At 42.0% G+C, this 23,347-nt stretch overlaps 1 protein-coding gene across 6 annotated transcripts in view; it reads right to left on the bottom strand.

Annotated features, from left to right (window-relative positions):
• EIPR1 (EARP complex and GARP complex interacting protein 1) overlaps window positions 1-23,347 on the bottom strand; it is a 208,321-nt gene that overhangs the window by 155,063 nt on the left and 29,911 nt on the right. For all 6 annotated transcript variants that reach the window (XM_019492701.2, XM_059729931.1, XM_006265517.4 and 3 more), the window contains 2 exons: window positions 21,632-21,715; window positions 8,840-8,972 (listed from right to left, as the gene is read on the bottom strand). In XM_019492701.2, the coding sequence (XP_019348246.1) occupies window positions 8,840-8,972; window positions 21,632-21,715 (217 nt within the window). The remainder of the gene's footprint in view (window positions 1-8,839; window positions 8,973-21,631; window positions 21,716-23,347) is intronic.

Here is a 23,347-nt window from a genome sequence, read left to right as displayed (position 1 = left end):
AATTCTAGGTCTAGCTCATCCTCCTGGTGTGGCAGTCTGTAATACTCCCACTACCAAGCCCCTCTCACTTTGACCCCCTTGTATTCTGACCCACAGTACTTCAATCTGCCCCTCTTCAAATCCCATCTTGACTACTGAGGACATGTATTGCTCTTTAACATAGAGAGCAATGCCCCCCAACCCCCTTTTCCCCACTCTATTATAATTATGCAGCCTATAGCCCTCAATGCCTACTGCCCAATCGTGGGTAGGGTCCCACCAAGTTTCAGATAGTCTAACCAGGTCAAAGTCTTTGTTAGCAAGCAGGAGTGTGAGTTCCACCTGCTTGTTCCCCATACTCCTAGCATTAGTACAGAGACACATAAGCCCCCCGATGGGTGCCCTCAGTACCCCTTCGCCCTGATGCCTATCGGACCCCGCAGTACTTACGTGGACTTTTCCAGTGCATGACTCCTCGTCCATTGTTCCTAGGTTCTCTCTGTCTTCTGCATCCTCAACCCCTGACGAACCTAGTTCTCACCAACTACTCTTCCCACCCTTACGTGTTTGTATATGGGTAAAGATAACTGGCACTCACCTAGCCCATCTGAAATAGCATGCAGGTTTAGCTATAGTAATTCTGGTTTAGAAAGCAGCCTGTCCAGAGCAGTGCTTAAGAATGTCACTTCAAAATACAGTAAATTTATCATATAAACATAGAATAAAAGCAGTGAAATTGTGTGTCTAGCATTCTCAGTGCTTGCAGAAGAGGAGACCACCACCTGAATGTATATGAGCGAATGCAAAATTCAAACAGGTAGGTACAGACAAGCAGCAGCAAAAGTTACTGTTGTTTTGCAAAAATGAATGTGGTGGACTCTCTTAGAAGTGAGAATCTCAGGAGGAAAAGTTGGAATTGCTTTCAATATTCTGTTTACAGAGCATGACTAAACTCACCATCTGCCCTGAATTGTGAGGTTTTATGGAAATATGCTATTTCAAAGAGTCTAAAAGGTTAAATAGTTTTATGGGACTACAGGTTGCATGAAATTCTCTCTGTGCTCTAAGCAGTAGTTCTTAGCCGTGTTAGACTCAAATCACTACTCAGAAAATGCCAGTTCCCATTTGTCACTTTTTTACATTAAAAAAATAATAGAACAATTCGTCTGTTACAAAGACCACAACAGGTCAAAATGTTTGACATGATGGATTTCTATTTGAAATCTCTGGGCTTATCTGTCTTGTGAATCAGCTGTAGTTGTTGGTACACCTAACAGTGCTGATTGGGTGGCACCCCATGGAACCCATCAAAAGACTCTTGCAGCACCTTGGTTAAGAATCAATGCTCTAAGATAATACTACCCAAGCAGTATACAAAGGCACAGTTACTTACCTTATACTTCACCTTCTCTGAAAACTTGCATACAGGTAGTCCTCAGACTTACAACACAATTGGTTCCTGAAAACCGCGTATCAAGTAGAAACGTTGTAACTCTGAACCAATTTTCTCATAAGAAACAAGGTTATAAATGGGGGATTCATTCCTGAACCAAGGCCTGATACCCTATTTTCACCAAAAATAACCCAGAATGTTGTACTCAATCCATTATAGATGAGTAATATAGCTACATTAATGTATTTATATTGTAAATAGCAAATCATATTGATTTGGAAGGACTCCTTTGAGGTGACTTTGCTGGACTTTTCGAAGGGTTCTTGGCTGGAGTCTTTTTAGGAGTCTTGGCTGCAGGTTTTTCTGGAGTCTTGTCTGCTTTCTTAAAGAAAGTGTCCAAGGCAGTTTGGACAGATGTTCTCCAGGGAGTTGAGCAATGCAGAGAACTTGTTCACTGGCGTGGCACTGCATCAGATCGAGCGTTGTAAGTCGAAACTGGCGTTGTAAAGTTGAAACAGGGTGTCAATATAAATGTTGTAAGTGCGAAACGTTGCAACTCGAAAGACTATAAGTCAAGGACTGCCTGCAATTCTCTTTCCTACATAGAAAAAACTAAAAATCTATAATAATAATAATAATGGGCTTAATCACAATGCTTACTAAAACAACCAGAGTGCTCCAGACAGACAGAACAAGCGTGTTATTATTATAGATCCCGAGGCATTTCAAACAGATATGCAGTGAAGTCAGAGCTAGAATGAAGTGCTGGGGCCCCAGCCACAGAGCAGGCAGGCTCCACCTGAAGGGGGGGAGCGCAGTTTTTTCCTCAGAGACTGCCTGCCTCTCCCACAGCTGGGGGGCATGCTGCAGGGGGCCCTGGTGCTTCCCTCTGCGACAGCAGCACCACCCAAGCAAGGTACCAGCTGGTGTGTGCTGCCCAGGGGTTACCATTGCTGCAGAAGGAAGGCACTGGGGTTCCCCACAACTCAGGGGTTGCGTGACCTACCAGCAACTCACTCCCCAGCCACAGGAGATGCAGGCAGGCTCTCGGAGAAAAAGGAAAAAAAAGATCAGGCCCCTCGCCACTTTTCTTCACCTCCCCCCTGCCCCTCAGCTGAGCCTCCCACACATGCTCCTGCCGACTGACTGCTGGGTGTGCTGGCAGCTGGAGAAGGCGGCCGGGATGGTGCACAGGGCACTAGAAGCCTGCTACGCCCAAGCTTCCCGGAGCATGCTTGGGCTTCCAGCGCCCCATGCACTGTCCCTGCTGCTTTCTCCAGATAGGGCCCTTGTACACATGAGGAATGTTGCTGTAATTTGTTACGTAGCAAACTAAAATACAAGGGATGTGTTTTAGTTTGCTACGTAAAAAAAAGTCGTTTAAATCAAAATATACGGCCGAAAATGTACACTGTTATAAAATGTAATTGTAACATACCACCAAACGTGTACTGTTATGCAATTAAATTATTAAAGAGGGCAATTAAACCACTAAAAGAGGTAATTTCCTCATGTGTACAAGCCCCCTGCCCCAGTCTATGACTATAAAGAAGTCACAAGATCAGACTTTTGACAAAATATGTATTTATATTCCTAAACCTGTGTTGGACAGCTTTATGTAGCCTTTGAGGGTGAGAAGTTTTGATTCCATTAAACTATTTGGTCAAAGGATAACTAAAAATCTCGCATTTAAAGAAATACTTTTCCAATAAAAAATGTAAAATCGCAAATGTTTCATGGTTTTCAGCTAGGTCTAAATATTTTGCCATTTCCAAAAGTAACAGAAGCAGCTAAAAGCATGATGAAAGGGCAAACTCTCTCTGGTAGTGGCAATCATGTGCCATTCTGCAACATCACCTTTAGAACATCAGCTCAGCTTTAATGAAGCAAGAAGCAGATTCCCCAGCAGAAGAGAATTTCAAAAAGGAACATATAAAATCAGTACTCTAAAAAGGATTTAAGCTTGGGACCACCAAAGAGTTTCTCCCCCTAGCAACGTTTACAAGACATAGAGAGTAAGAGTGATCCTATGAGGAAATATTCAGAGAAGCAGGGAGTTATGTTCCTGTTCTATAGATGAAACGGGAGCAGGATTTCCACAGTTTGGCCATATCCTGCCTATAAGAGTAGGTGCTGTTAAAAAATGGGCTAATGCTATTTAATTGGCATGGATTTTTTAAATAAGACCTTGCCCCTAGCAAAGATTAAGCAAGTTGTGCTTAAAAACCACAATCAACAAGCTGTGGTCACCATGACTAGTTAATACTGTTTAAAATAGGAGCCATTTTCATGGTATAGACATGGCTCTCAAATTACCTACTCACTCATGCATATCCTTCCTTGCCAGTCCAGAAATTTTCAAGGTTAGCATAGTTCTTCCCAGTTTTTGGAGAAGAAGGTACTTAGAACAATTTCACATTCAAGGAAAGTTACTTTCTTGAAAAAGCAGCAGGTTATCAGGCTGTTGCAAGATCAACATGCAAATAAAGCACTGAATATTCTGATGGTTATAAATACTTGATGGGCAAGTATTTCTGACGGGGAAAAACTTAAGAGGAATAGTCTGCCTCTACCCTATTGGAACGTTTTATTTCTCAAGTCTCTTAAATGAAGTCTTATCTAGTATTTTTCAGAAATAAGAGTTCATTTTGAATTTATGGTTGAAATACGTAAGTAGTCCGTAAGTTGTGTACTCCATTTAAAGAACAAAGCATATCTTACTAGATGGCAGCACACAGAGAAATCCTGATCGATTAAATGGGAAATTTTCATTGACAATAAAATGCATCTTATTAGTGATAAACAGAAGACTTTCTGCCCCAATACTAATGCGATATCAATTTATGTCAGAAGCCAGATTTGGCATACTCCTGCCAATAACAAAAATACTGAATTAAAATTGTAAAGAAAAAACACTCAGTAGAGTAGAACACAATATTGAGTTATTGTTCCATCTAGCAGATGCCTTCAAGCCATCAAGGATTCAGGATTTTCTCCTCCTCAAAATGTCAAGAATTGAATCTTCAGGACATAATACAGAAGGTTTTTTGGTGCCTTTCTACAGAGACTTCGTTAGATAATATCTAGATGCTTTCAAGGGTATAAAGTGATCTCTCTCTTTTCCAAAATTCAGCTTTATATCCTTATACCTGATCTGGAGAAATACAAAGCCTTCAGTTGGAAAGAAAACTCATACAGAAGGAATAGCAGAATTCTCTCTTGGGAACTGGGAATTCCCTGAGAAGTTTAGAATGACCAGTTGTAAAGAGTAGTTTAATAGCTTCCTAAGAGCCATCTCTTCCAAATGACTTCCCCACCCATACAAGGGAAATCACAAACAGAAAGTGGTATTTTTTTGAGGGGCAAATTTTGACTGGAAAGGAGGTGGGCAATTTAATCTCAAGACAAATTTACAACTATGATTAAATACCTAATAGATTTTTAATTCTTGATATTGTGTGTGTATACCAGCCCAAACAAAAAACCACTAATTAGCATAGCACAGTCATGATTTATACCAGTTGCTGGCCTACTAGTGACATTTTGCGCTCTTTTACTTAATATTTCCTGCAAGTTGCCTGAAGGAAAAATAAAACAACAAATAAAGGAAAAAAATAAAATATTCTTATACCACACACAGCCCTACCATAATTTCCTGAGTAGGGAACACTTATAACACTACTTTTATTTTTATTTTTTTAATCAAAAGGTTGATGATACACATTCAACTTAGACTAGATGACAACGCTAGACAATTAGGTATTCACCTGTTTACATGTTCATGTCAATCCTGGAGCAAGATAGCAGGCCACATCATTCAGAAAAGAAAAATCTTCCCACCATGATCTTAAGTTTTGAGTACAACTGCTATATGTACTAGAAAGGAAAAAGGCAGAAACTATGCTAGAAAGAGGCTCTGACTTGAACAGCCTGTCCAATGATGGTCACCACGATCTGCCTTACCCTTGAGGAAAACTTCCTACAGGAGGCATCCTTCTTAACTTCCAAAATCCACTGTTGCATTAGTTTAAGGCCTCCCTCACCTAGCAGGTAAGGGCAAAAGTTTTACAATACTCTTCAGTACTTGCAGCTTGACACATTCTGCTCCTTTCTTCCCCAATGCTACACCTTGAAGTGATGTACATGACCCACTTATTTCATTTCAGTTCTTGGTTCCTGAATGGTGCAGCACACTTAACTGAGTGTCAGTTCTTCTTAGTCTATTTTTAACTGACTTTGAACTGAAATTAAGCTGACATCTTGTGGGTTACAAACCATTTTGCAATACTGTCCTTTCACAGATTAGCAGTTTTATTCTGCGCAATAGAATAGATTGCTTTGTGATTAGTTGCTAATGTTCTTTATGTATGCCATTGCAATATAAGATATAGATGTTTTAGTAAGCACAAAAGATGGATGGATTGTACTGAACACTGGATAGTAAGACATTGAGTTAAAGCTGCAAAAATAGTTCTATCATGTGCAATGAAAGTAAAGAGAAAAAGAATTAAAATAAAAATAAAAAGATAGTTTGGGGAAATAGAATATTTAAAGTTAATCTTGTAGCAATACAAAACAGACCGAAGTTTGGAAGTTTAAGAGAAAAAGTAGGTATCATCCACATAAGGAGTTAAGTCAGTTTGACTTAATATAACAGAGCAGTTGGAATCTGAAGAATTTTATGTCCCATCCCAAAAGCTGTGCATCCTGCTATGCTAGACTTGACTAGATTGAAGGATGCATGATGATCTGTTTAAGGTCCCTTCCAACCCTACAAACTATGAAACTACGATTTCCAAGATGAGGCATAAATAGCTTTAGATCCCAACTGCCTGACTGCCACAGCTAAACCAGTTCCCAGGGTTGCTCACAGACTGATCTTCCTTCTGCCTGATACCCAGGACTGCTGAACAGTTGTTTGCAGTGGGCCCAGGGCTGCCCCACTGATGCCAACAATCAGCTGACTGTTGGCATTGCCTAGGGAGAGCCCTGGGTCTGGAACCTGACTCGGGCTATCTGGAACCAAAGGATTGTCCCCATGGGCCTAGACAGGCCCATGTCCAGTTCCAGGCCTGGGGCTGTCCAAGGCTGATATGGACAACTGGCCAACTGTCTGTCAAGAACGACACGGGAGCGGGAGGGAGCTGAGATGGAGTGCCGCCACCTAACGTCCCATGCTGCTGTTGTTCTGCCTCTTGCAGGAAGTGAGGGGTCCAGTTCTCAGTGCTGCTTTGGAATCATGGCAGTGCTCCCCCACGCTTGGAGCACTCCGATTGGTTGTTTCCATCAGCTAGTCAGAGTGCAAATAAAGTATTATGGACAGACAGGCAGACAGACAGACTTAGGCTTTTATATAAGAATTATCCATTTTGACAGCACTGGCCATAAACAGCCTGGGTCTGGAACTGACCCAGACAATAAAGTGATTACACTAGCCCCAGACAGCTCCGAGTCCCTGGGCTCCCCCAATCGCGATCCCTGGAGTTTGAGTGGGGGGAGCCCTACAGTGGTATGATCAGGATCTGAGGAATTTTATGCCCCATCCCAAAAAAAGACTTGTGTCCTACCATGCACATATGGCATTTTTGGAATGGGCATAAAAATTCCTCACATTCTGATCACACCACTGTTTTAACATCTTCCATGGACTTCAAATTGCTCCCAAGAAACCACTTTGATGTTAATTTTCATGGCAAATTCCAGTTTTTCAAACTCTGTGCGTTACTGGCAAGGTAAACAAGTCATACCCAATAAAGCAAGCCAGAAAGTAATAGGAAATCAATCACAGGCCACTATCATTTTGTCACCATCTCCAAAACCAGTTAACTACTTAAAAAATCATCACAGGTTTCTGTTGCTTTATGCTGTACATGTGTTCCTTGAAAACAGCGCATAACTCGAATTCACATAAAGGGAACCCACTTTACAATGCAGCAAATAGGGATATGTTCCAACACCTCGACTGTACTGACCCCCAAACCCATTTCTACAAGATAATTTTGGCACTCACCAACAGCAGACATTACACGCAAGCACAGGACACTATCATAATGGGGATGGCAACTACAGAAACACGTGTTGCAGACAATGAGCAAGGAGCACAAATCCACACAAGAGACTATATTTTGGTGTGCATCACTCCCACAATGCACTGCACAAGGCAGCTGACTTCAGGCTTTCACCAGATAAGAGTGAATTTACCACGCATATAACAAAACTTTTGGTCTAAAAAGGGTCATCACATAAGAGTGAATGTGCACATACTGAGCCCGCATAAAGTAAGGAAAACCTGTATTTTACCGTTCTCCCTCATAGAGAATTCAGAATACCAGCAGTAAAACTGATCGGTCTAGTTAATTTCCATCTGCTACAGCTACAATGCTGTATATTGATCTATTGTATAAAATAGATCCAAAGCCTTTGCTATTTCTATCTGCAGATGCAGGAAAACAAAAAAGTACATTAGCTTATAAACAATTCCCATTTACTATGTTCATTATATCATGGGATTTTTTTTTCAGCTAAATAAAGCAAAATATTAGTCAACCTGACAGGACAAATCTTTTTGTTTTCCAGGATTAACTTCAAGCTCACCACTGGTAAAACTGAACCTCAGACTAGCTAATCTTCACGGGTATGACTGTAGGAGGAGCACCAAATTTCTTCACACCAACAGCTGTACATCCTCTTTTAGTCTGAACAAGGATTCCCTGTGCTTTTACTAGCAAAACATTTAGTTAAAAACTATACAATCCTCCGTGGGCATCTATATACATGCCAGATATGTGCTCCGACGCATGCTAATTAGCATCGGAGCAGACTCAATTAAATCAAGTCTGCTGGAGTATGCTAATTAGCACGCTCCAGCAACTTCTGTATCACGTGCATTCAGCATGCCCATGCTTCAAAATGGCAGCAGGGGCACTTTAACTAAAGCTCATCTTTAATTAGAGAGCCTCTCGAATTAAAGTGCCATCCCACCCAGGAGTACATATAAAGATGTCTGTGGATGTTACATGTTATAACTACATATGTGCAATGCTTCTGCAATTTCTAGAAGAGGTTGATATTGCTAAAAACAGTTTTAAAATCTATTTACCAGTACTTCCACTTTGAACAAACTTACATGAATGCTAAAGGGAGCAAAGTCTAATAGTACAAGGGTGTAATTTACTTAACTGTAGCTGGGTTAATCAGACAAATAACTTGCACTTATTTTCAGACCTGTCTTGAGTGACTGACTTTGGGGTTTTTTGGTTTTTGGGGTTTTGTTTTGTTTTTGGTTTGTTTTTTTTGGTTTTTTTGGCGGGGGGAAGGGGGTTAATATAAAAAGCGTTTTGGAAAAAGCACATATAGTAGAAGAAAAATCTTATTTTAAACTAGTTATGGACTGCTAGATGTGTAACACTATGGTACATCCCAGAAATATTAAAATGCAAGCTCTAAATTGTTAAAAAGTATACTTACTTCTATTGTAGCAGGTTGCCAGCACACCTTTATCTGCAGGACTGGCACTGATTTGCCAAATTTCACCCACTTGATGGAGGAGAACATTTTTGTTTATAATGTTATTTTCATCATCAAAATCTATGATGTGAATCTGCAAATACAATAAAAGAAACATTAGGGCCTCAAGTGTTTTCCTGTGGGACTTAATTATACAAGATGATTGCACCGAACCATCTAACGTGAGTTTTATGACTGATATCTACTTTAATTAATTGTTATAGTAACAATATAACACTTCTTTAATTTCATGAAAGATATTTTCTCCAAAACCAAATGTCCTTGTTGTGAAGAAATCCCATTTGCTCTTCCTGTTCTTGCAACTTCAAGAGCACACTACATTTGCTGTGGTGGTTAAAAAACAAAAAATGACCTGGAGGAGTCCTAGCTTTGCAACTCATCATTTCCCAGCACTAAACAGAAATGTATAGACTGAGGGTGTAAACGATTAGAAATAAAAACGTTTACACCCTCAGTCTAAATGTCTGTTTGTGTATCCAAATCACCAGAACTAAACCTTCTTTACAGGAATAAAGCAGGGGGAGTTTCACTGGTGCTGTTAGAAAAGGGATACCCTATTGAAACTGTTGTAGATCCCTGTTCAACTGCCGCATATAAATCTATACCATTTAAAAACAAGCTATAGGCAGTCTTCTCCATGGACTGCCACCTTGATGGGCTAGAGAGGCTTGCATACACCGATGACCTTAAGAGCAATACCATCAGGAGTCCTGTATTCCTGGTAGGGTCATCCAGGATGGTAAGGGCAAAGGTGAGGCATCAGATGAAGACCAGACTAACACAATACAAAGATCTCAATGGTGGAGCAGGCAGATGCAGAAGCCATACTTCTCAATAGCTGTAAAGGCAGATGAAGGCTGAAGTGGAGAAGTAACCCCAGCTGTCTTGGATCCCCTTGCCTCTGGAAATAGGTTTCTCCACTGCCAAGATCCATTCAACTGTCAATGCGCAACGGTAAAACAAGTTATGCACAAGCCTTTCCCAGTGGCGCAATATCTACTACAATAACCAAGACTAATACCCATAACTTCTACAAAGTCCTGCAGTGACGGATGAGTGGCAATGGGGACAAAGTGATCACCGGTAGTCCCTAGCCACAGATCCACATAGAGGCAGTGACTGCGTAATGGTTACTTCACCCTTGATCTGGGACAGAATAGTGATATGGCAACTGCGACTGAGAAGTCCTTTTTAGGACTCCCTTTCCTCACCCCATATGGGGAAGGGGCTACAAAAGGTGCCCCAAACATAGGCCATCCCTATGTGTCAAGTGGACAAATATACTTTTTACCTTAGCTAACTGGATAGCCGCTTTCAGGGGGGATCACTAATTTCAGTCGAAACACAAGAATGTCTTTTGCATCCTAGAATGTATGAACCATACTAGATGACCTGACAAGTGACAGACCTGAACACAGAACAGCTCTTGTCACCCAAGAACTCCTGTGATATAAAATTAATATCACTGCTCTCACCAAGACCAGATGTGCAGACAAAGACCAACCAAGGCGGGTGGGGGTGTGACATACATTCTTCTTGAAAGGGAAACCTGCAAATTATAGGCCAATACATGGCCCTGGTTTTGCCATTAAGAACCAGATTGTCAGTCAAATGCCCAAACTCCCTGTTGGTACCTCATGACTCCCTGCCTCCAGCTGACCAACAATTTGTTAGCTTCTGTCACCAGTGCATATGCCCCCACACTCGATGCCAAGGAAGAACAGAAAGAAGAGTTTCATGTTGACCTTGATGAATTCCTAACTACCATCCCAAAAGAGGACAAGATCATGCTCCTTAGAGATTTCAATGTGAGAGTTGGCTAGGACTTTAACATGTGGAGGGGCACCACTGGGAAAGGAGGAATGGGCCAGGACAAGACCAAATCCAACAGCGCCCTCTTACTAAATATGCAAAGCATGACCTTGTCATTACTAAAACTATTTTCAGACAATGTGACAGTTACAAAACAACATGGCAACACCCTCACCCAAAACAATGGCACTTCCTCGATTATATCATCATAAGAGCATGTGATCTAAAAGCCAACTGTATCACATATGTCATGAAAGGAGCTGATGACCGCTGAACTAGTCATTGTTTAGTGAAATCAATCATGTCCATCAGGGTTCCACTGAAACATCAAAAGCAACCCAAATCAGTCTGAAGACAGTACAACATGAAATGCCTTCAGACCCCTAGCCACCAAAGCTCTACAAACACATCTCAGTAAGAAACTTGCCAATCTTAGGATTAAAAATGATAACACTTGTGTTCAGGAAAGATTCACAAGCTCTAAAAGAGACCATCCAGAATCAATTGGCTTTAAATCACCGAACACCATCAAGACAGGTTTGACAAAAACAATGCTGAGATCAAAGGCTCTCTTAAGCAGGAAAGAAAAGCTTTCTGACTGACAAAACCATCCTACACCGAGTCAGAAGCAGAGAATTCTTGGCAACTTAAAGTTGAAGCCCAGAGGAAGATTTGAAAAATCAAAAACAAATGGTGAGAAAAGAAGAGGAAAGAAATCCTAACAATGTGTTGACAATCATGACATGCAGAGCTTCTTCAGTGTAATCAAGGGTTTATATAGACCAAGCTCTTGTAGACTCACCCTGCTTAGATCTCAAGACAGCAGTACACTCCTCAAAGATGAGTCCATCAAAAACCACCAGAAGGAGAACTACCAAAAACTCCTGAACTGAGAATTAACGATGACTAATGAAACCATTGAATCCATCCCACAGCATCCCGTAAGGGCAGCTCTTGCCAGTCTACCAACAATAAGACAAATGAAAAACAACAAACCATCTGGCCCTGATGGCATGCCAGCTGAGATCTTCAAAGTAGATGGGAAACTATAACCAACAAGCTCTACACATTGTTTCTTAAAATCTGGAACACTGAGGAAATTCCCACTGACCTAAGGAATGCCGATATTAAAAAGGAATGCCATTTTTTAAAAAGGGGATAAGGCTGACTGTGGAAACTATTGAACTATTGCCCTCCTCTCCATCGCTGGGAATAGTCTTGCTTGAATTCTGCTGAACTAACTGCTCTTGCCAAGGAAACCCTTCCCGAGTCTCAATGCAGCTTCAGACCATCAAGAGGTACTGTGGATATGATTTTTGCAGTCTGGCAGATCCAGGAAAAATGCCAAGAACACCACCAGGAACTGTATATGACTTTTATTGACTTGACCAAAGCCTTCAACTCTGTTAACTGGGAGGCTTTATGGAAGATCTTATTGAAGTATGACTGCCCAGCAAAATTTATCACCATCCTAAGACTCTTTCATGACTAGATGACTGCCCCCATCCTATGCAGTGGCTCTGCTATGGAGCCCTTTGCCATTCAAACTGGTGTCTGTGCGGGCCGGAGGCGAGCCGGGCCCGTCTTTGCGCACGTGGGCTGTGGCCAGCAGCCCAGGCACGAGGGGCCGGAGGAGACCAGGGGCGAGCTAGAATTAGTCACGGAGGCGTAATGGTTGATTTAAAGATTATTTACTTACACCCAAGATGGTTGTGGTGTAGGCTGGACAGTTTCCAGATGCAGCTCCTCTTAAATCCTCGTTGGAGGACTACGACAAATTTGTTCTAGCCCCAGAGTTGTTAAAGCTCCGCGGGTTCGGTAATTTCTCTCCCACAGAGTTGTCAAAGCTCCGTGGGTTCGGTTCGGTTCTCTTGCCCCGGAGTTGTTAAAGCTCCGCGGGTTCATATCTTTAATATGCAGGAAGGGATACGTCTAGGAATTTATTGGCAACGGGGAGAGGCTAGAGGCTGTTCAGGCCTCTGTTGCCTTTTAAGAAATGCGTTGGTTCCGTAAGGATCCGCAGGGCTCAGAGATCTTCACGCTCTCCCTCTCAAACTCCAATTGCTCTCTCTCTAACTTGGGCGGAAACCACCCAAGCTCTTTATACGGCTAGCAAGCCAATCGCTAGCCGCCACGTGTGCATGTATTAAAATCGGCCAATAATGTGGCACGAATCTTCATACAAATGGCGGGAACTCCTTGCACCGTGCATTTCTTGGATGCAAAAGAAATGCACCATGCAAAGAAAGCTACAAATTGGCGGGAAATTCTCCGTTGCACCGGGGTTCTCTTCTGCAGCAGAAAACTCCACCGTGCAAAGAAGCTGCAATTTAGCAGGAAAATAATTTAGCAGTGTCGAAGCACACACAAACAAAAAAATCACAACTTTGGGTTGTGACAGCATCAAGCAGGGTTGCATGATGATACCAGTTCTGTTTTCTATCTTTGTTGCAGTCATCAAGATGCTTATCCATGTCTGTCTGCCACATGGGATTGGCACTGAGTGCAGGATGGATGGGAATCTTTTCACTGTCTCCGTACCAAACCAGGGTTACTTCACCCTCAGTTGCAGAACTTCCAGTATGCCGATGATTGTGCTGTCATTTCACATATGGAGGAGGACCTACAAACAGCCTTTAACTGCTTCTCTTGAATATATCAGTGCCTGGGACTGACCCCTAACATCAGAAAAACAAAGGTGCTTTCCAAAGCTCCTTTATATAAAGGCTGTGGTAATCACAACCCTTCCTTATGGCTTTGAAGCTTGGGGGACCACCAGAATGGAAGTGTTGATTATTCAACATCAGCTGCAGTGGACAGGGCAGTGTGTGTGCGCATACCTGATGTATGTTTACCGTAACAACTGGTATACTCCCAACTCAGCCACAGACAAAGAACATATGCGGGCCACAGGAAATGCTTCAAGGACACCCTCAAGGCAAACATTAAGAAGCGTGGCATTGACACCACAAATTGGGAAAAAACTAGCCTGGGGCAGGGCTACATGGCAATGTTCACCAAGCCCTTGATGTATTCCCCTGATGTAGCGGTAAGCTACTACCAAGTACCCAATCTCATTTTATTTCATGCTACCAATTTCATTTCCTAAATGTACCTTTATCTTCTTGCTTACTATGTGGAAGACCACCACACACACAGCAAAATTAAAAACACCTGGTCCAGGAAACCACACATGAATAGCTTTACTAATAGGAGTAGTTTCAATACGTTCAACAGCAAGTAGTTTCTATATTTTAGATTGACTGTCATTATCTAAAGCCAGATGACCTGCATCATGGGGAGAAAACAAAAAGTAATAGCAGGGAATTACACTGTCTTTTTAAACTAGGTCATCCCAAAACCTTAGGTACACAAAAGTCCACACTGGACTGCAGACAATTTTTTTAAATGTTCAGGGGGTCAGGTACAAGAAAACTGCCACTTCGGTGTTCTGTTTGGATTGAAAAAATCTTTGTAAAACTTGACTGCAACTGAAGCTGCAAATCTTCCTTCCTTCCCTAGTGGATTCCCTTGACTTCACAGTCTGACAACTCTCAACCCAAGTAAGGGTCATACTCTCTAGTTCAGTTAATCTCAAATTAGTATGCACCTTTTTCACACTCTCACCAATACTGCCATCAGCAATTACATCCTCATACTTAATTTTGGTTTCCTATATCAGTGCTATTTTTCTAGTCAGCTATTTAAGCATCTATGGCTCCCAGCAGCTCAGTGAGTCACCTCTCTCCAGTCTTAATTTGTTGACCCAAACCCTCAATCCATCTAGGAAGAGAGACATTATTCATCCCCTAAACCAATTGCATATCCATCTTCCTGTCCAATTTAAAAAGTGACCCTACTGCCTTTCAAAACTCTCCAGTCTGATGCTACCTTAACTTTGACTTCGGAATTGTTTGCACACCCAGACCTTATCTGAGTTTCCTCTATATCCTGTTGCATTAGTCCTACAGCAAGTCACATTACAACTCAAACTGCCTCATCTGCTCTCCCTCAATTCATCTTGAAATCTAAACTTCAGACTTCTCTTCTCTTTTCAGCCTTTGAAAGACTCTTTCTGCAAAACATTTTATGAAGCTTTCAACAAGGTCAAATTATTAGTTGTACCAGATAAATCTAGCATTTTAACTTCACAAACAAAATACTGTATTTATTTGAATGCAAAATTAGGGTCTTTTTTTCCCAGTCAGCATGGGGGGAAAAAGCCTTGTTTTGTTTTGGATTCAAGTACATCCTGAGGCAGATAGCTGCTCAGTTCTGACTTTGGCCCCCGGCTCAGGGCTGAAGCCAGAACCAAGTTATTATCTGCCCTGGGCCAGAATGCCTCATTTGTCAGGGACAGGGGGATGTGGCCAGGGAAAGCATGTGAGACAGTGGGGTGGACAAGGGGGGGGGGGGGGGAAGAGACATGTAGCTTGCCCTCCTGTGCCTGTCTCTGCCCCTTCACTCCCCACCCCACAAAGTCTGTCCCAGCCTCCCAGCTGCACCCTCCCTGACCTTCTGCTCCAGCTCTGGTCCCTCCAGACTCAACCTAGCCAAGCTAGGAGCTGCTACCACTTCTTTTTGGCTGGTCTGGGGCAGAGCAGGGGTACCTGCTCCAGGGGAGCAGAGCTACAGCAATAGGTAAAGGGAAGAGGGTTGAGGGGCAGGCACAGGGGGACAAGAGGCAGGGGAGCAAGGGACAGGTGTTTGGCCTCTTGCCCCCTGCCCCCCACGCCCCCCTCACACACACTTTCCCTGCCACAGCAGTTCAGGGAGGACAAATTTAAGACAGCCTTCCACAAATTAGAATCTATAAATGGAAAATTATAACAAATTTATAATTGCCCACGTATAGAATCTATTAGAGGGGAATTGTTGTAAATTCAAAATCATTATGAATTCGGGTAAATATGGACACTTTATGAATTTGGGATATGAAAATAAAGATAAAATAGTAATGCGCATTGAAACCACAGTCAATAAACAAGTCTTTCCTCTTATAAATCGACCTAAAACACTTCCAACAAGCCAATAAGTAGAAGAGGAATTCCTCTTACTTCTATAGAAAATCCCTGAAAACTGCTCTTCTGCCTTGTGTCACTTAAACAGAGAGAAGTCTTCAAGTTTATTGCTTCAAGTATTAGAAAAATGTAGAGCAGGATCTTTAGTATGTGATCTAGTGTCTTTAATATAAAAAAATTCAAACTATAATTTTATGCCAATATTGCAGTATATAATACATCAGACCTACCTCTTTGCATTTTCTCCCTGCTCCCAGACTTCTCAAAAAATGTAAAACCTTCTACTGAAGCTATTAAGCAGTCTCCTTGGCAGTGCAACCGAGTCCCTAAAGGTGAACTACAAATCAAAATTCCATTTACTTCAACAGTGCGTATTATACGCCCCCACTAACCAGGTTAAGAGGGTCGTTCAGCACATAAACCAAAAAAGTACCCTTTGCCCTTATCTAAAGCCCCTCAAAGTCACAATAACCAGTTTCTGCTCCACTGTGATGTTTCTGCTTTAGCTAACATCACAGCTACTGGATAATTCTGATGGAGCAAAGAGTCAGCCCATGAAAGGTCCAGTACAGGACCTTTATTAACACAAAATTTCACATTTGCCAGTTTCAGTATTTTGGACCCTTTTAAAGTTGGGAAAAACCACATTCTCCTTTTTTAACTATGACATATAATCATAGGTGCATGAGCCCATCAAAGCAAAACATGAATAAGTTGATCACCATGGAATGGAAAAGATTTAAAATGGGAAAAAAAATGTTTTATCCCATAGTTAAGATTTGTCAGAGCAAATACCCCTCCTAGCCTGGCTACTTTGAGCAGCAAATACCTCTATGATTGATGGACTTCTTGCAATTCTTCTGTACTTGTGAAAATATAAAATACATTAATATCCAGATGCACTCTAATACAAGAAAAGTAAACAAAAAAAGATACAAGTTTCATTGTCTTGCACAAATGTCAACTCTAAAATAAACTAACCAAAAATGTTCCTGATGAATGTGTCAAGTGGACAAGCATACTAAAGTTAGAATTCAGTTAGTTCATACCAGCACATGATTACATTTTGATATTAAGATTAATACCGCTATAAAAAGGGTAATACATTAAGAAGAGGTAGGTAGGTAAGGACTTGATTACTCAAAAAAAAGTTTTGTGAAACAATTATATTAACATGGCTTCAACTCGTATACATGAAGAAGATGTGCAGGCTAAACAAATGTAGAAGTGGCCACACATTAATACTGCATGGTAAAATTAAACCACTTCATTTCTGTATAGACAATTTCTTCCAGTAGAAAAACAGCTCAAGAGCCGGATTATATAGACGTTCTTCCAGTCCTGTGGCTGGAGTGTCCCAGGCAAGCTTTCCAGCCAGGGGACATGCAAGGGCCATCCCTGCATTTAGGGAAACCCACTACTTGGTGGCCTGACCTCTTATCTTCCTGAAAAGCAGCTGCTGTCACAGACAAAAGGGAGGGCTCCTACCCTGGGAGAATGCACCCCCATCCCACCAACCAACTGACTGGAAGGGGAAGGGGTCACTGTCCCAGGGTGGGCCTGCTGGTTTTCCCCAGCACAATAGCCTGGCTTCTTGCACGGGCTGACCCGGAGAAGGCAACCAGGGCACTTAACCACCACAAGGCTCTGAAGGCCCTGCCACAAAGGAGCACAGCAGCCTGCCTCACCCTGCACTACTCTGGGCTGACTCAGAGCAGTTCAGGGTGAGGTGGGGGCATTTCGCTACCAAACCTAGCTGCTGAGGCACTGCAGCCTGCCTCACACTGCTCTGCAGCAAGGGGAAGCCTGTGGAGCCAGGAGCCAAGTTTGGGGAAAGCTTCCACAGGCCAGGCACTCATCCCCTCTGGATTTTAAATCACTGCCCTGCTGCTCAGAGGAGTGGCAGGGAAGACAAGTGGAAACTGGAGGGGCTGAGATCCAGGCTTGGGAGGCTTTCCCCCCCAAGCCCAGCTCCAGACTCCTCCAACTTTTAAACTGCAGTCCCCACAGCTCAGCCGAGCAGGAGGGTGAGGTCCCCAGGAACAGTTATGGCTGGGGAAAAATGTGCAGATGTTCACGCGAAAAAAGACTCTGGGAGCAATTTAAGCCTGGGCATCATGGCATTTCTCCCCAAGCAGCCATTTTTGCTCCAGGAGAAAAAAAGTGTGAACACCTACACACTTTTGTTTTCTACCAGGAGAACGGTGAGTCTCCCAATATAAACTGAACATTTGTAAGCAGCTTCTGATAGCTGAGCCTACAAAAACCAAACTCATGCAGCACAATTCCAGTACAATGGGAAGGGAATAACGTGTAATTCTTGAAGCACGCAGTGAAAATTCTTTTCCCAGCCCTCATGGTTACTACAAAATACAATGTTTGTCTTGATTTGGCAGGGTGGGGATTTTTTTTTTTGGCAGGGTAGGGATTTTTTTTTTTTTTTTAATGCTCCCTAAACCTAGATATTAGCAGGGATCACCACCCTAGTTATCTAATTGCAAAAGACCACAACAGCACTGCTGTCAGCTATCCTGAAGGAAAGCATGTGACTTCTACAAAAGGAACCAGCAGCCAAGAGCTGGGTTCTCCTCTATCAAAAGCCAGGAGAAAAAAAGACCTTCATATTTCCTTAATCACATCTAGATCAGATTATTTTTCAAATACTCCACTATCCTAATTGATTGTTTGGTCCAACTTCTCTCCCACTTCTTCCCAGTTTTTATTCTACCTGCCTCATTCTGCCTACCATCTATGCCCCCCCATCATCCTTTCCTATATCCCTTCTCTACAAATGATTCTTCACAATGATCCTCTTCCTCCTTCATGTTTCCATTCATCTGCAGGATACCATAATAAAAAGTTAAAACTTGCATAACAGGAAATATATTAACAACCACCATAACAAACTGATTTCTGTGTATATCCCTTTAATTCACTCTCAACGTGTTTTTGAATCGAAGACTGTTCATATAAATTCATTAAAGTTTCAAAACCAGCCTAGTGAGGCACATGAGTTTATTAGAAGCACCTTCCATTATAATAAATTGAGAAATTATTAAACTGAAATGCCTAGATATACCGGATACAGTACTAGATACAGCACCCTAAGCCTAAAAGCCTGAGAACTGTTGACATTTTGAATGCTGTCCAAACAAATATTATATTTTAAAAATACATTAAAGTGGATGAACAGTAACTGATTTTTTTCACTGAACCTTCTGTGAATACTTGAACATCTACTGCTATAATGCTATTTTGTTACTTTTTACAGCAACAGCTGTTAGTAAACCAGAAAAAACTCTTTGTATAGCCTATATATTAAGAGTACTGAAACTACCTCTTTTCTTCCTCCAGCACCCCTTTATATAGCTATAAGGAAAACAAGAGATTCTGTACACACATTGGTGCTGTATGAAAAATCTCACAATTGTATGGAGGTCAGAAAACCAAAGATGTGAACCAGCTCTAAAAGACAGGTCAAGTAACTCAAAAGAATTCCTAAGCATATCCAGAAAACAGGGAGCTGAATTAAGTAATAATGATTTAGAACGATGGAATTTCTTGTGGCTTAATGATTAGGTGAGATTTGATGGCCCGAGGCACAGCCAAAGGCCATTAACCCCCAAACATTTGTTAATACCCTAGGAAGTGCCCTGTACCTCTATAATTAATACTATTTGTGGGAAAAGAAAAGTGGGTTGGAAACAGGTGAAATGCATGTGCAGGTTGTTTTTCTAGAATGGGGGAATTTATTTCCAAGCAATTACCTTGCCTGAGTCATGTCAATATTTTCCTTTTAGTAAATTTTAAGGATTTAAAGACTCATTGGATAATAGTTGATAACTAAAGATGCTTCCTGACTACCAACTAAGTCACTACATTTCCAGTTTAAAAAATCGTGAAATTAAAAAAAGATTAATTTTAGTCAGGATATAATCACCTGCTTAGCATAACACACCTCCTGTGAAATGGTGAAAGAGCAACTGAAATTGGAGTGTAAATACACAGTTTTCTTTAAAAATATTATTTTTGTATAAAAATATTAACTGATTTTTTGTCAGCTACTTCCTTCTCCTTCTTGCAACTATTAAAACAAAAACCCCATTGTACCCAGCTCCTTACATGTTACCCAATCTCTCCCAAATTCAATTCACATTTGCTTCCACTGCTAACTTCAGTCCATGCACTAACAGCTCTCTTGGATTATACATTATATTGAAGAAAAATGTTATCTGAATTTTGAAAATGTTTTCTTCACTGTGCTCCATTCCCTTTGTTTTCTGTTCTGTCTCTTCCTTCTCACAACCCCAAGATACTTTTAGGTTTAATTTCAGTTCTCTGTCAGTTTGATATTGTAAGCTGGCCAGGGTAGTAGCTCATCTTCACACTGCGCAACTGTGGACACTGTATTTAGGGTGGAAAGTGAGGAAAATGTAATAATCGTCTTATATGCCCACAAAACAAATTCCAACTGTGTGAATCACCAGAACAAGATACTGCTCACAATATAGTATGCATGATCCAAGCTTCACTGGGAAATTTGCCTAGAGACTTGGTCAAATGCCTAAAGACTTGGTCAAATGCCACCCACTTTGACACCATTTCACAGCGAGTTCTATGCATCTGCAATCCTTCCTCTTTCTTAGATGAGGCACAAAACAGTCTATATTGAGATTTACTTTATTCTCACAGAGCAACCGAGTCAAACCTTCATCACAAATGGGATAATTAAGACCTCCTAGATGCAAAGTTCCAAATTTGGTTGTGTCCTCAGGGTATTACTGAAACTGTCTGGAGAGTTAGTGGCTCCACTAATCTCATGGATTTACAAGACAGTTCAAAACTAAAATGCACCCATCAGTTTTAAGACATGAGCCTAATTTTAGTCTTCTAAAAGGCAAATACTGCACTAGAAACACAAAAGATTGACCATAGGCAGCAATATAAAGTTACACAATAAAAAGCCTGGAAGAAACTGAACCAGGGAAGTTTTGCAGATAAATCAGAGACCAAAAATCAGAGTTCACATTTACAGGAATAGAGATGAAGACCATTACCAATAATTAAAAAACTGAAGGCCACTGACAGATGTGGAAAAGTAAACCCAAAACAACAACACTCCCTCTGCCCTACCAAAAAAACCCCACCCACCACCACCAAAAACAGAGCTTTACTGAAAGCGGAGACACGTCAGTCTGGCCTGACTCGCCCAGCGTCTGTATAGACTGCGCACTTTGGCAGAGGTTTTTGCCGCTTTTAGCTAATTCAGCTATTAGGTTAAAGTGCTGAAAAGCCCCACCAAAGCACACAATATATACAGACATTGCAAGCCAGGTCAAACTGGCACGATGCTCTTCTGGGCATGCACTGCTCTCAGCGTGAGGGCACACTGAGCTGAAAATAAAGCAGTTTTGGGGAGATGGGGGAATGGGGTTCGTGTCTGGAAGCAGCCTGGAGGCTCAAATCCTGCAAGCACTTACACATGTGCACAGCTTTACCCGTGCAAGGAGTTCCACTGAAGCCAACCATGGTCTATAGTTGCATATAAAATTTAAAGGAAAAAAAATAAATATTTTAATTGGGTTTCTTCTGAAGTAAATGGAGCAACATGGTAAAAGAACTGTCAAGTATACTTGTTAAGTCACAGATTTGATTTTATCAAAAACCTTATTTAACAACATTGCAAACTTCCATTCAGTCTTGGGAAAATGAGTGAAGAAGGAAATACAAAACAATTTATTACAAAACTGCATTTTATACAGCATTATATATATTTTTTATGAATTAAAGCATCATTTAATATTCAATCTTGGCAGGAAAATGGATCAATATACTGTTACAAAAATTAAAGAAAAAATATTTCTGCTACATTATCCACTCGACTTAGACAAAATATTACCTGGTTATCATATTTCAGAGACTGCGTCCCAACCAAAAATCGTATTGCATCCGTCTCTGCTGTCTGAGGTGTCAAAGCACGTGCCTAAAGAAAATAAAAAGCCATTATTATAATACTATAATGTACAGGACACACCCAATATTTCTTGAAATTACAAGATTCACCAATTCACACATTAAATACTTCCCCTATCGTTAATCTGTTTTGACTATTTATGCAAGTCTTTTAACATATGGTTTGTTTCTCATGTTTGTGAAGTGTGCAATTCTGATGCTATACTAGTTGTGTCTCATAAGGGACCATATTAAATGTAAAACATACTTTTACAATTTCTGCACTAGATAGCCATTAGGCCTGTGTGAAGCAGCAAGTATTCACTTCGGATTTGGATTCGGCTGATTCAGAGAAACAGTGATTCAATTCGGAGATTTGAATCACTGTCCCAATTTGATTTGGCCCAATCAGATCCGAAGATTTGATGCCACTTCAGAGATCTGGCCATAGACTAAACAGGCAGCAATCCTCACCACGCTGGACACGGCTGCCTCCAGCTGGTAAGTCTGTTGTGCTGGGTGGGACGGCAGAGGGAAGGGATTGGGGCTGGGGCAAGCTGCCCAGCCAGGACAGTGGGGTTCAGGATACACGCATGGCAGCACTGGGAGTGGGGGCTGTGCCCTGATGTCGCTTGCCCAGCAGGGCGGGTCAAGCGGTGGCAGTGCCCACATCCTATGCCCCCCTGCCCTGGCTGGGCAAGCGGCAGGTTATGCCCTGCTGCCGCTTGCCCAGCCAGGGCAGGGGGGAGCAGGGGGGGGGATGCAGGCGCAGCAGCACTGGGAGCCGTGGTGCTGCTTGCCCCCTTCCACCCAGAGCAAGCCATGCCTGTATCACGCCCCCTCCCCCGGCTGGGCAAATGGCAGCAGGGCATAGCCCCCACTTCCAGTGCTACGATGCCTGCATCCCACACCTCCCTGCCCCAGCTGGGCAGCTTGTCCCAGCCCAAGCCCCAATCACTCCCTCACTGTGGAGGCATTGATCTGCCCTCCCCACGCCCCTTCCCTCCCCCCTCCGCCCACCACAACAGACTTACCAGCTAGAGGCAGCTGTGTCCAGCATGGTGAGGACTGCTGCCCGTTTAGTCTATGACCAAATCTCCAAAGCAGCAAGAAATCTTTTCTACATCAATTCAGAGGCTTCCGATTCAATTTGGACCTTTTAACTGGTCTCCCAATTCGATTCAGATTCGGCAATTCAGCTGCCAAATTGGGCCAAAATCTCCTTTGAATCAAAATCAGCTACTGCAGCTTCACACAGCCCTTATAGCCATCTATAATCTGCCACCTCCTCATTCAGAGGAAGTGTGTGCGTGTGTGGGTGGGGGGGAAAAGTAAGAAATGTCTACAACACTGCCCTACTAGGGATGTAAATATTGTTTAAATAAATTACCATTTAAAACTCCTCTAACGATATCAGTTAAACGGTTAACCAATAATGCAACAATTAGGTCTGTTAGTCCCCTCTCTCCTTTTCCTCCCTCCCTCCCAAATCACTGGCGCACTGCAGGGAGAGGGAGCAGAGTGGCATTCTGACCCAGGCAGTAGGACCAGCTGCAGTGCCTACCTGGCTACCTTCCTGAGATACCAAGCCGATTTCCTACCCCACTAGACCACATCCCAAGCTAAATGTTAACTGTAATGCATTACCAGTATAAACAGACTT

This window comes from Alligator mississippiensis, chromosome 1, assembly GCF_030867095.1.
Source record: "Alligator mississippiensis isolate rAllMis1 chromosome 1, rAllMis1, whole genome shotgun sequence".
NCBI classification, from domain to species: domain Eukaryota; kingdom Metazoa; phylum Chordata; order Crocodylia; family Alligatoridae; genus Alligator; species Alligator mississippiensis.
Note: the sequence above shows the minus strand (reverse complement) of the source record. Positions and strands in the feature narration are given on the sequence as shown.